Here is a 14811-nt window from a genome sequence, read left to right as displayed (position 1 = left end):
TTTTATGACATTCAAAAACCTCTCAAGCCAGGCACAGTGGCACACACCTGTAATTAAGCATTTGGGAGGCTGAAACAGGAGGATTGCTAAGTTTAAGAGTAGTCTGAACTACAAAGTAAGACCCTATCTCAAACAAACAAATGAAAACTCATTTCTTTTCATGCTACAAAGACCAATCCACACATCACTTGATTCTTCTTCAATCTTTCATTTTAGCATAAAGAACCAGGTCAAGGAAAACAAAGGCTGGTAAGTTAGGTAAAGTCGTTCAATTTAAACAAAATTCCTACCTTATGGCCTTGATGTTTTCCATATTCTTTGCAGACACAGCACATGAGTGGGCAGGTCCGACAACCTTCTTCCAAGCAAACAAACTCAATGGCATGTACTTGGTGCTGAGAGCACATGGTTTTCTCATGAGGTTTATCAGCTAGAGGCACTCGCCTGTGCTTTGCTAAAGTCTTTGTAGAATGAGTAACTTGAGAACACTCTGAGCACAAGTGAGTTGCACACACAGTGCAATACACAGATGCAACGTGAGCTTCATCTTCATCACAACGAATGATACTCTGACAAAAACATAATGGTTTAAAACTGAATCCAGTAAATATGATAGAGCAAATTTTGAAATATAAGACCCCATAATTTTGCAAAGATTTATATATGTTAAAACAGAAAATTTCAGGCTGGCCAAATAGCTCAGTAGATTAAAGCGTGAGGGTTCGATCCTGGGCCTACTGTGCCAGCCCCACCCTCGGGGGCCCACTGAGACAGCAATTGAAACTAGGTATGGTGGTGAGCGCCTGTCATCCCAGCTCTTGGGAGGCTGTAAACAGGCGGATCACTATGAGTCCGATCTAGTAGTGAGACCCTGAACACCCTGTAGACCCTTCCCTAAAATACAAAAATAAAAAATAAAAACCAGAAAATTTCTTAAGTCAGTTTTGTCAAGTGGAGTATATTTGAGCAAAGAAAAACAAACCAATGCAAAGAAAAAATGATTTGCAAACTGGGCATCACCCAAAACAATTTCAAAGAACTTCAACCAACAATGTGATCAGATAGGATTTATTTTTAAAAGTGCAAGTGAGATATAGAAAATACCTTAACTGGTGACAGCTTAGTTGATTAACCAATTGATTGGTAAACTGCAACTAACCACTGTTTATTCAGATTAAACAAATTGTAATTATATTCTATATAGGTTTAGTTCTTTGGGCCCAACAGATATCCATTCAAATTCATGGCCTCCCACAAGTTTTATTTAACAAAAAATACATGGGTAACTAAGCTACTACTATTGTTAAGACATTTTTCCTCTACATGAAATGGTCTCTTTCAGGGAGTTTTTTCTTGTTATTATTGTATTTTACTGTTGAATAATATACTTCTGCATCCTCTGTTGTAATGTAGCTTACATAATTTTTACTTCTCCAATCCTATTATTCACTCTAGCTTTGAGTAGAATTGAATTATAATAAACAGGAAATTTTACACATACACATAAAACATAGTTTTAGGAATACTATTTTCAAATAATTCAAGTTGTTCTATTTTTGTTATGTTGATACTAGTGTAGTCTTTAGAAGTGTAATGTAATAAAAAGTTGTATTTCTAGAAATTTGCCTGGTAAAGAAAGTGAGGTACCATTGTGTTAATAGTAAATATTTTAAACTAAGGAAAAAATTATAACAAATATTTAACCAAGTCAAGCAATACCTCTCCAGATATGCCAATGGCTTCTTCTGCAGCTCCATATTGACCAATATGTCCATTCTGTAGTCGTTCCAAAAGCTCTAATAAAGCAAAATTTTTTTTCAACCCCCAAACACCTGAATCACCTAGAAGATAAAATCAAAAAACTACATGTAACAAAATGTAGTATTAATTCTTGTATCACAGAGCTGGAGACGAAAGTCTCATTTTCACCATGTATCACAGGTTAGCCTCAAATTCACAATCCAACTTGCTTCTATGCTAATTATTGGGATTACAGATGTGGGATACCATGCCTGACCATTAATAATGTCTCACTCTTAAAAAGCCAGAATTTCTCCATTTCCTTGTCATTCCAGAATAATTGCTTTGTCACTGTTCTTTTCAGAAAAAAATAATTCCTTAGCATGTCAAGTAGAAATATTATTTTGTTAAATAGTTTCACTATGCAGCCAGGCTGATCTTGAACTCACTATATAATTCAGGCTGGACTTGCACTCATGGTGATTCTCCTGCCTCAGCCTCCCAATTTCTGAATGGTAGGATTACAGTTGTAGACCACAGTACCTGGCTAAAAATATACTTTAAAATTCTACTTTCCTATTGGTTAACTTTAAAAATCTTACTTTATCACTGAATTAATATACAACAAGTGCTTTAAGAATTTTTCACTGTGATCTACAATAAGAAATATCAATAGGGGGAGGAGCACTAAGATGGCAGAGTGGTGAGCAGCAGAGAAAGCATCTCTCAAGAGAGTTGCCATCTAGATGCTAGAATAGAGCAACATAAGGAAGATAAGAGGGAGGGAAGGAAGGAAGGATCTGAAGCATGAATTCAAGTCCATGGAGAGAGTAAAGAGAGAAATTTCAATGAAGAAGAAGATAACCAGTGGCACCTTTTCCCTGAGATGGGACTCAATGTTCAAGAAGACACACAGTGACTGCTGGTGACCCCAGAGGTCTCCATGGAGAGACACAGCAAGAGAGGGGAGCATCTCATATGAAGGACTGCACTAGCTGGTGGTGAATGCTAAGGGCTCAGTTGTCCTGCATGAGAAAGATTGCCCAGGAAGACATCTTAGAGAGGGGTAGGCTGACTTCTGCATTTAGAGCAAGTCTGGCCTCAGATAGAAGGTGCAGGCTCACTGAGATTATCCACAACCCTGCCAAAAGCCACTGCTGGCCTGCCCAAATCAGTCAACATGGATCAGGAGTTGGTTTCCATAGCAGTCTACCAAGGACAGCAGAGAATACCTGGAAGTGGACTTTTTCTCTCCCTCTCTTTGTTTTGTTACTGTGGTGATGGTTTTGCATTTGTATTGTGTTTTTTGTTTGATATTAGAGATAATTTTCTTTTAAAAGAAAGAATCACTGGGCATGGTGGCCCATGCAGTAACCCCAGCACACAGAGGTTGAGGCAGGATCTTTGCTAGTTTGGTACTAGTCTGGGCTACAAAGTGAGCTCAAGGCCAACCTGAACTGCTTAGCAAGACCAACATAAATAAACAAATGAATGAATTAAAAATACTTTTTCTTCTTTCCATTTTTCTATTTTTCCAAATTTTCTATAGTGTATATAAATATTCCTATAATACAACTAAAAATAAATTTAAATAATGACATTCTATGCTGGACATGGTGGTACACGTCTGTTATCCCAGCACAAGGAAAGGTGAGACAAGTGGACCACTGTGAGTTCAAGACCAGTCTCAGCTACATAGTTTCAAAGACAGCCTAGACTACATAGCGAGACACTGTCTCAAAAGAAGTATTTTTATAAAATGACAGCCAAGTATATATCAAAGGAAACTAGCACACATTCCAGACTGGAAACAGAGAAAAAGAAAAAAAAAACTTAAAAACAAAACTACCTACATGCCATAGTAATTATAATCTCTTAGCTAAGGGAGATGTTTTTCCAATATTATGTTAGTATTCACATTTTATTTGATTTGAACCTAAGATGGAAACAACTATTCCCTGTCATAGATTTGTACTTTAGTTGAATATTCTATATGTTCAATACCTGACCCTGTGGTATTAACATAGAAAAACGATAGTGCTTCTCAAAACAGTGGAAGAAAAGTTCTAGCCTTCATCTACAAAAGTTATCGTATCTGTAAGTATAATTTTTTATAAAGAAATAATGTACAGTACATGTGTCTTAAAAAACAAAAGGTAGCCAGGGAGATGGCTCAGCAAAGCAAGGGCTGGTCTGGCAAATGCAAGGTCCTGAATTCAATCCCTGGTATCAAAAATAAATAAATAAATATATAAAAATAAACCATCAAATAAAAGAACATCAGAATAGACATCTCCACTTTCTTAGCTTATAGTACATTAATGCTATCTGTAATGACAGTATCACTATCATATATTATCTCAGAAACAAAGTGTTTACATTAAAGATAACAGAAATGCTAAGATAAAATTTTCAAACCATATTTATTCACATTTTAAAGTTTTCTAGTCTAAAACTATGGGTACTCCTGCTTACTCTATAAGTGGATAAATTTTCTAAATGTGTTCCATTGTATATATAGTAAAAGTACTCTAAAAGACATCTTATATCATGCTATAGACCAGAAATACACAGCAGCTTTAAATGTCACAGAGAAAATTTCTTTTACCTAAAATCAGTAAACTTACAGAAATGAAATTACATTTGTAAATTAAAATTTCTAATATTAATAGAAGTCATTATTTCCAAATGTGATATGGCAAAGTAATGACTTATTTCAAAATACACAAAGCAAAATTTTATTTTTATTTCTTGATTTTTTAAAATTTTTTTGTGGCCGGCTCAGCCTGCCCTGGGGTCAGGAGCTAGAGTGGCATGTGGTGCCAGGGATCAAACCAGGGTCCCCACACTTGCCTAAGCTGGTGCTTCAGACCAGTGAGCTATCTCACTGGCCCTATTTTACTTATTTATTTATTTATTTATTTAGGTACAAGATCTTGCTGTACAGCTCAGACTCATAGTTATCCTCCTATCTCAGCCTCCCCAGAACTGGGATTACAGGCATGCACCCATGCCCAGTTTTGGTGGCCTGTGGCATGACATGTGGTACTAGGGATTGAACCCAGGTCCTTGCACTTGCCAGGCAGGCACTTAGACCACTGAGCTATCTCCCCAGCCCACAAAGCAAAATTTTAGCAATACACAAGAGATGGCAAGCACACGGTTCTGAGTTCACTCACCCACCAGTACTGAAAAAAAGAAATACACAAGAGAGCAGGCACGGTGGCACACGCCTGTAATCCCAGCACTAGGAGGCTGAGACAGGAGAATCACTTCAAGTTCAAGACCAGTCTGAGGGCTGGTGAGATGGCTCAGTGGTCTAAAGCACCTACTTAGAACAAGCTTAGCAAATCAGAGGGACCACGGTTCAATCCCCCAGCACCACATGCCAGCCAGCCCTGCCCCCTGGTGGGCTGAGCTGGCCACACACACACACACACACACACACACACACAAATAAATAAAATTTAAAAAAAAAAAAGACCAGTCTGGGCTACAAAGTGAGTTCAAGGCCAGCCTGAACTACGTAGTGAAACCCTGTATCAAAAATAAAAAGAATGATCTTTGCTAGTTTGGTACTAGTCTGGGCTACAAAGTGAGTTCAAGGCCAGCCTGAACTACGTAGTGAAACCCTGTATCAAAAATAAAAAGAATAAGAAAAAGGAAACATACAAAAAAGAAAGAAAAAAAAAAAAAAAAAACCACCTAGGACTTTTAATTCATTTTAGCAGAAAATAAGGAGTAGTCATCGCAAGATACAAATACTTCTGTCTCTGATAATAATAAATAATAGACTGAAACCATACATTGTTTCATATGCCTTTAATCTCAGTACTCTGGAAAGCTGAGGCAAGTAGATCATAATGTGAGCTCAGCCTGGGGAATTCAGTGATTTTGTAAGAACATGTCTCAAAATAAAAAAGGGCTGGAAAAAAAAAAGGGGGGCTGGAGATACAGCTCAGTGTGAAGGATCCAGGTTTAATGCCCAGTACTACAAAAAAAATTTTAAAAATAAAAAGTTGCTCAGACCAAAATGATTCATCAATATTTTCAATACAGGTTCATTTACTTATAAAGAAAATATTTTGATTGAACGAATGGTATGATGCACATGATTTAATCTGTGATGAATATACTATTACCATTTCTTTGAATGGGGCAGTACATATAACTCTTAATGTCTTAAAGCTCTTCATATATAATTATTGAATATAAACATCACAAAAGATGAAATATTAGTAATTATGACTCAGCTAGTTTACAGTTAGAAGATGTAATAGAAATTTCAATTTATTTTAATGGTCTTTGGAACTTTGTATTTTTTGTGTAAAGAAATTATTTTAAGTTGAGCATGGTAGCACATGTCTATACTCCAAAGGCCAAGACAGAGGACTGCTGGAAGTTCAAGGTCAGCCTGAACTACATAGTGAAACCCACTATGTAGGTTTCTAAAAAACAAAAGAAAACAGAAAAACAAACAAAAGAAATTATTTCAAATATAATTTATGCTACAGTAATAATTTTCAATCTTAAATCCATAAAAGAATTTCCCCACCTAGGTCTGTCACTTGTCGATCGAATGGGCAACGTATTGCTCTTCCATGAAGAGGTAAGCGAGTGAGGCAGTCATGACACACTGTGTGGCCACAAAGCAGAAGGCGAGGAACTTTGTCTCCTTGCAAAGAAAAGACATCTTCACACACTCCACATTCCAGAACCTAGTATTTAAAACAGAAACATGTGCTTTAAATCATTTTGAAAGCATACATTTTCAAAGTTTAGAAAAATATCACCTAATATAATGAATTAATCTAGTTACTTTGTTCCTTGATGAAAAAAAAGAAAAAAACTGTCTAAGTTATAAAACCTTAAAACTCTTTTTAGTCATTCCATCTAACAGACCTTGACAAAATGATCATACTGAAATCTCCTTAAAGTATTACAAAGATAATGCTATAAATTAGTATTAGCTTTCTTTTAAAAACAAAATCACTAATAAAACATAATTCTACCTAAATCGTCAAGCAATTTCTCTACAACAACCTTACCTCATTGAGCTTTCATTAATCACAACAAAAATGTAAAATGTGTGCCAGTCTCCCTGCAATATACTTCAGTGGTTCAGTGCCTGTCTGGTAAGCATGAGCTCTTGAGTTTGATTCATGGTTCCACAAAAAGAAACTTTGAAAATATGTGTTCAGATGACATCTGGCCTTCTAAATGATAAGTAATATGTGAGAAAAGATTACAAATAATTTTAAATTATTTTCTAGTACCCATTTACATCAAATAATGTAAAGGAAAATAAGCAGTCAGCTAAAATAAGCAAATAATTTTGGTATAATCAAGTTATAAAACTGCATACTGATAAAAAAATTCTATGTATGCACACAGAATGATGTCTTTTTTTTTTTCAAATAGTAATATTTATTATGAAGAAAACAATCTCACTGGTTGATGAAAAGTGACTAGGGGAGAGAAGAACTCTCCACTACATAGTCAAGAATGCTGCAATGAAAATAAAAATTACCCATACCTTCACTGATAAATAGCAATGTATTATGCATAGTTTTTCAGGCTAATGGGACAAACACTACTGGGTAAAATTCCAATTAAAATGAAAATAATCTTTGTTTTTTTTAAGGCATTCTGTCCCTCAGGGCAGTCTGTTCTTTTTTTTTTCTTTCCATAATTTTATTGATAAACAAATAGCAATGAGACAGTTTCAAATCAAATTGGTAGGACAGTTTCAATAATTAACACATTGCATACATTCTTCCTAGTGGTTAATTGCTGTACAAGATGTGGACTTAATATCCTATTTACAAACACCATTAGAACTAATCCCTCTATTCATTAAGCGACTGTAACTGTATATCTATCCTAACCACTTTGAATACACAGATACAAAATGGACATTCATCTGTATTCCCTTTTTTTTAAAGTTCCGTTATTTGAGTATTATAGGTGTGTAAAATTCTAAAAGAGAAAATATTCTAAAAGAGACCAGTAGCCCATAATAGTATTGGGTCTTCCGCTTGACTGGCAATGTCAGAAATTGTTGACCTGAGTCCCCTACAGCTCAACATAACAGCATGGCTTTACTTCTTATATTTCTTTTTTATACTTTTCTCCTGGATGGTTAAGACCAAGGTAAAGCAGGATCTATGCAACAAGAGTTGTAGCTTTTGGATCTGATAAGGTCAGTCAAATCCTCTCAGGATTTATCCTGATATCCTGTACCTCAGATTGTAAAACCTTTATCAGTGTCAGCCATGTGGATGAGTCACGGCCATTGCTTGGCCAATGTGCTCTCTGTGAAAGCCTGAGAGAATGTTTTCTCTCCATGTGATTCTCCTTAGGCACACTCTACATCGTTGATCACTTTCCTCTTTGGCCCCATAATCTCCTTGATCAGAAAATTTGGGACACTACTGAGTTACATGACATTACAGTACAAGTTCTCATATGTCCTGAGTCTTAATTGACCTTAGAAGGCTAGGGCCAAAATGTTGGCTTTCCCTGCAGCCCACCTTTTTCTCTAATTTTGGTCTGCAAACTTAAGTTGTTAACCATCTAGAAGACAAGCTTATTGTTATTACCATACAACTTAGGCTGTTGTTTCATATTTTAACGGAAGTCACGGTATATTTTAACTATTTTAATTGCCTTTTTAAATAAATGCACTTTGGAACATTTATGTGTGTTACAATTTCAAACTTCAAACACAGACAATGTATATATCCTAGCATTAAAGCCCAGCTATATTGCACTTGGAAGACTACTTAAAATTGTTGAGGGGGTGACCATCCAAGATGGTGGAGTGGTAAGCAGCAGAGAAGAGTCTCTTTGAGTGTTTCCATCCAGACACTGAAATATAGCAATGTAAAGAAGAGGAAGGGAAGTGGGTTCCCCAGATCCAGGAAGGATCTGAGCCATGAACTGAAGCCCAAAATCAGAGTGAAGGGAAAAACTTCCATGTAGAGGATGGAGGTGGCTAGCAGCACGTTCTCTCTGAAATGTGACTATTACAGGGCCTGCTGGTGACCCAAGAAGTCTCCATGGAGAAATGCAGCATGAACATGAAAGACTGCACTAGCTGGCTACTTAGTCCTCCTGCAAGACAGCAATTGTCTGGGAGCCATCTTGGAAAGGGGTCATCTAGCTCAGAACTCAGAGCAGCAGCTGGCTCCATCTAGGAGCTCCCAACCAAGCTCAGGCCTGCAGAAAGTGCACTGAAAGGCTGCACGCTGAATGAGTCTGGTCTCTTCCACAAGATGCAGGCCTACTGACATTATCCACCACCCTACCAAAAAGCTACTGCTGTCTTGCTGGACAAATCAATACAGATTAGGACTTTATCTCTACACACTGTCTACCAGCAACAACAGAGAAAAAATGGAAATGAACTCTCTCTCTCTCTCTCTCTGTCTCTGTCTCTGTCTGTTTTCTCCTTTGTAGTATGACCTTGTTTTTATGAGTGTGAATGTGGTTTCTAGCTTCTGTGATTCTAGTTCTGTTCCAATGTTTTATCTGTCTTTCAAGTCTTCTGCACCAGTTTCCCAAAGTTAGTGTGATCCCCCTTTGTCCTCCAGCCTTACTGCTAATCACATCTTCTTCCTCTATTTTTTCCCTAACCCATTTAAATTTTAACTCGGGCTGGTGAGATGGCTCAGTGGTCTAAAGCACCTACTTGGAACAAGCTTGGCAAAGTACAGGGACCGTGGTTCGATCCCCCAGCACCACATGCCAGCCAGCCCCGCCCCCTGGTGGGCTGAGCTGGCCACATACACACACACACACACACTCTAAATAAATAAATAAATGTTTTAAATAAATAAATAAATAAATAAATAAATTTTAACCCGAGTGTAAAATTGACATATTAAGAACTGCATATAGTTTGTAGGTCTGGCTTGGATTTTATTATATAACTACACATCTAGTTCATATGGTTAAAGGTGGTAAATTAATAGTAACCTTAGTTTGTTATTTTCTAGGCTATGATTGTTGCTACTAGTATAGCCAAAAATAACATAATTGTCTTAAACAGCTATTCATCCTGGTATTCCAAGCTTGAAATTGAGTAAGGGTCATAGAAAATACTATGGCACGTTGCAAAAGATCCAGGGGCTGAGCCAAACAGGCAGCAACTCCACATTCCCAACAAATTGAAAAGGTAGGATCTTGCAACTGACTGAAAACCCAAAAACCTGTTACAACTGGAAAGTACCTCAGAGAAGAAGTCATTTCCTAAGGGTTTCAAATGCTAGCAAAAAGCAATTCACTATCTGAAACTTACAAGCATTATTCAAGGAATTAAAACTAAAAAAAGAAAAGAAAATGACAAGACACTTGTGTGTGTGTGTGTGGCCAGCTCAGCCCATGATGGTGATGGGGCTGGTGTGGCATATGGTGGTGGGGATCAAACCAGGGTTCCTGCATTAGCCTATGCTTGCCTAAGCAAGTGCTTTAGTTTTCTAGAAGACATTTAAACAAAAGGAAAATCCAGACATCCAGCTCACCAAAGGGAAATCCAGGGGGCAATGAGGTGGAACAATCCAAAAGCTACCCAACTGATCTCTGAAGTGGTAGCAACAAAGTAATTGAATGAAGCACCAGAAAAAAATTCAAATCAGAAATAATTTCTCAGATAACTGCTGAGATAGTGACTACAATGAAAACCATGCCTAGTGACTCTAGAGCAGTTACAGACAAAAACACAGGAGCTTAAGAAAATGATGGAAGCTATGAATACTCAGCATAGGAAAGAAGTGTAATCCATAAAGCAGATTGAAGCAGCTATTCAGGAGAATAAAAATTCCACTGAAAGTATCCACAGCAGATTAAGCCAATACAAGGAAAGGCTCTCAGATATAGAAGACAGGAGTGTAGTTATCAATCATGAAAACAAGGATTTCTTAAAAATAGCAAGGGACAAGAGGAAATTATTCCAGCAACTGCTACATGAGGCAAACAAAAATAACTTAAGATTGGAGTCCATGAAAAAGTAGGATATAAAATGATATTTAAAAAAACTCTTCACAGAGGTCATGGCAGAAAATTTCCCTGGTAGACAAAAAAGAATATAGCTTAATGAGGCATACAGAAGTCCAATTAGCCATGATCAAAAAAATCTACAGGTTTTCATAATCAAGATTCCAGAAATTCAACACAAAAGCAGGATCTTAGAAGCTGTTAAAGAAAAGAAACAAATAACCTATACAGGAAAGCCCATCAGAATTACACCTGACTTCTGAGCACAAACCCTCAAGTCAAGGAAAGTCTGGAATAAAGTATTTCAAGTTCTAAAAGAAAAGCTTCCAGCAAGATTAATGAACCACACAAAACTACCTTTCAAAACTGATGGAGAAATAAGATATTTTCATGAAAAAGAACATTTGAAGAAATTGATGACCACTAAACCAGCACTACAAAATATTTTCAAGGACATTCTAGAAAGACATAACAAGAATTACAACTCCAAGAACTCCAATAGAAGGAATCCACCAGGCAAGGCAAACAGAGAAGGAAAAGGGGGTGGGAGGACAACAACAGCAAGATAACATGAAAAGGATAAGTCAAAACATATCAGTTATGACCATCAATGTTAACAGTCCCAATCCATGAATTAAAAGACACAGACTGGGAGAATGGATCAAGAAGCAAAATCCAACAATATGCTGCATACAAGAAAATATTTAATTCAGAAAGAAATTCACAGACTAAAGTGAAAGGATGAAAAACAATACTCCATGCAATAGGAAATCAGAAAAAAGCAGGGTTATTTATTCTATTTGCAAACAAAGTGAATTTCAAGCCAAGACTGGTTAAGAGAAATAAAGAACATCACTACATCCTTATAAAGGAAGCAATCAAAGAGGAAGAGATAATAATCATAAATATATACAACAAATATTAGTGCACCAAACTATACAAAACAAATATTAATGGGCATGAAAAATAAAGTACTAATACAATTTTATGAGGTGATCTTAATACCTCAGTCACAAAATGAGAGAACAACTGCACAAAAAGTGAATAATGAAATAATAGAATTGAACCAAAATCTTGAAAAAATAGATTAAGTAGATGTCTACAGAACATTCCACCCCACATCAGAATATACAATCTTTTCAGCTGAACAGAGTATATTCTTCAAAATAACTGTATTCTAGCTCATAGAATATATATAAGTAAATGCAAAGGAATTGAAATTATCCCATGCATATTATCAAATCATAGTGCAATGAAATTATAAAGCAGAACTTAATGGAATGGAGACTAAAAAACAATACTAAGAATTACAGAATGGAAGAGTTGGTTTCCTTATCTCAAAAGGAAAGAAAATACTCAAATCCACACAATCAAGAATGAAAAGGGAAAAAAAAATCTTATGGAGGGGGCGGTGAGATGGCTCACTAGAATAAACGCTGCCTGGCAAACGGAAGGGGCTGAGTTCCACCCCCAGTTCTGCAAAATAAATAAATAAGAAAGAATGAAAAGGGTGAAGTCATAATGGACCCTGCAGAAATACACAAGATCATCTATACCTACTTTGAAAATTTGTATTCTAAAGGGCTGGACAAATAGCTCAGCGGATTAAAGCAACTGCAAGCAGGCTTAGGGTCCTGGGGTTCCAGCCCCGCCCCCGCTACGTGCCCAGGGTGTGTTGAGATGGCAGCTGAGACTGGGCAAGGTGGCACGCACCTGTAAGCCCAGCTCTTGGGATGCTGTAAACAGCCTTCCTTAAAGTACAAAAAAAAAAAGAAAAAGAAAAGAAAGAAAACGTGTATTCTAGTGAGATGTAAAATATAGAAGAAATGGACAGATTCCTAAATACATATGAATTACCAAAGATGATAAATCAATCTCATTCAATAAAATAGTAATTAAAACCTATTGAGCCAGGTAGAGAGCTCAGAATAATAAGCACCTGCCTGGCAAGTGCAAGGTTCTGAGTACAATCCCCAATATTGCAAAAAAAAAAGAAAGAAAAGTTCCTTAAAAACCTACCAACAAAGAAAAGCCCAGGCCCTCTCAGAATCATTGCTGAATTCTACAAGAAATTTATTTATTTATTCACTTTTTTACAGACTTAATTCATTTTATTTTTCTTGTGTAAAACCTTTTATGTTGTAGCTACTGCTGGAGCTTGAGTCCTCTGGACAGAGACTCTGGTGTGGGTTTTCATAAGATGGTCAGTGAATTCCTGATAGGGAGACTTGGTGAACACAGTCTCTTTCCAGAGGTCAGGGGCGAGATAGCTGTAGGTCTTGGAGATGGCATCAAAGGTGGCCTTAGCAAAGTTGCCCAAAGTAGCAGCCATCAGCAGCAGCTTCTTGGGCACAGGGGCTGAGACAATGCCAGTGCCTCTGGGGGCAGGGATCAAACGCACCAACACAGAGCCACAGCAGCCCATCACCTTGCAAGGAACAGTGTGGGGCTTGCCGATCTTGTTTCCCCAGTAGCCTCTCCTCATGAGGACAATGGAGAGCTTGGCCAGGATAATGGCCCCACAAATGGCAGTGGCTACTTCCTTGAAACACTTTACACCCAGGCCAACATGACCGTTGTAGGCCCCAATGGCGACAAATGCCTTGAACCTGGTCTGCTGGCCAGCACGAGTTTGCTTCTGCACAGGCATGATCTTCAGAACTTCATCCTTGAGGGATGTGCCCAGGAAAAAGTCAATAATCTCGGATTCCTTAATGGGTAAGGAAAAAAGGTAAATTTCCTCCAGCGACTCGATCTTCATGTCTTTGACCAGATGACCCAGCTTGGTGACAGGAATCCACTCTTTGTCCTCAGCCTTACCGCTGCAAGACCCGCAGCCTCACTGCTGCAAGACCTGCGGCCTTGGCCTAGGCCTCGCCCCCGGCCCCGGCCCCGGCCCCGGCCCCGGCCCCTGCCACGCCCGTGACCTCAAAGGCCACTGCCGAAGCCTCCTCGGAAGCCACCACGGCCTCCCATGCCTGGGCCCCCATGCACTTAACTAAATTTGAAATGGATCAAATATATAAATATTAAACATTAAATTTGCTGGAAAAATAGAGTAGGTAAAACTCAAAGATACTGGTGTAGGCAGACTTGAAGAATAAAATCCTCATTACAGAGAAACTATCACAAAGAATAAACAACTGAGATTTCATCTATTAAAGTTTTACACAGCAAGAGAAATCAACAGAGTGAAGAGACAACCCACAACGTGAGAAAAAATGTTTGCCACCTGTTCTGCAAACGAAGGATTATTACGGAGAATAAAGAAATCAAAAATATCAAACCTCCCAGACTGTTTTTTTTTTTTTGTGAAACCAAGGATAGAATTCAGGCCCTTGCACTTGCCAGGCAAGTGCTTATTCTACTGAGCTATCTTCCTGGCCCAAACCTCCGAAATTTAAAGATCAGGCCAAAAATGGGCAACTGAGGTGAATATGCACTTCTCACATGAAGAAATACAAACAGAAAATAAACATATGAAAAAATGTTCAACATCACTGCTCATTCAAGAGATGCAAACTAAAACAGCACTGAGAAGCCTGGCATGGTGGCATGCAACTGTAATCCCAGCACTTGGGAGGCTAAACACAGGAGGATCAGTACAAGTCCAATCTGTGTACTGAAACCCCGTAGACCCTGTTCTAAACACATAAAAAACAAAAAACAAACAAACAAACAACAACAAAAAAAAAAAACCCAACACTGAGATTCCATCTCACCCTGGAAAGAACAGCTATTATCAATCAACCAATAACAAATGCTGGAAGGGCTGTGGGGAAAAAGGAACCTATCTCCACTGTTGGTGGGAGTGTAGACTGGTGCAGCCACGGTGAAAATTAGTATGGAGAGTTCTTTAAAAAACTAGCATTTGAAATCCCATTTGACCCAGTTATTCGCCTGCTGACTATCTTCACAGAAAAATCATACCAAATACATGTGTCCATGTTTATAGAAGCAGAATTTTTAACAGCTGGATCTTGGAAACAATCTAAACTGTTATCAACCAAGGAATGGATAAAAATATGTAGTCTTTTTATACAATGGAGTACTACTATTCAGCGATAAAGGATA

General features: G+C 37.7%; 1 protein-coding gene across 1 annotated transcript in view; it reads right to left on the bottom strand.

Annotated features, from left to right (window-relative positions):
- The window catches only part of Trim23 (tripartite motif containing 23), a 37278-nt gene that overhangs the window by 21115 nt on the left and 1352 nt on the right, over nt 1-14811 (bottom strand). Inside the window, exons 2-4 of the mRNA XM_004623048.2 lie at nt 6296-6458; nt 1720-1841; nt 291-569 (exon numbers count right to left, since the gene is read on the bottom strand). Of these exons, the coding sequence (XP_004623105.1) occupies nt 291-569; nt 1720-1841; nt 6296-6458 (564 nt within the window). The remainder of the gene's footprint in view (nt 1-290; nt 570-1719; nt 1842-6295; nt 6459-14811) is intronic.

Source organism: Octodon degus, unplaced genomic scaffold, assembly GCF_000260255.1.
Source record: "Octodon degus isolate 3935 unplaced genomic scaffold, OctDeg1.0 scaffold00001, whole genome shotgun sequence".
NCBI classification, from domain to species: Eukaryota; Metazoa; Chordata; class Mammalia; order Rodentia; family Octodontidae; genus Octodon; species Octodon degus.
The sequence above is the reverse complement of the archived record's forward strand: the minus strand, read 5'-3'. Positions and strand labels throughout refer to the sequence as shown.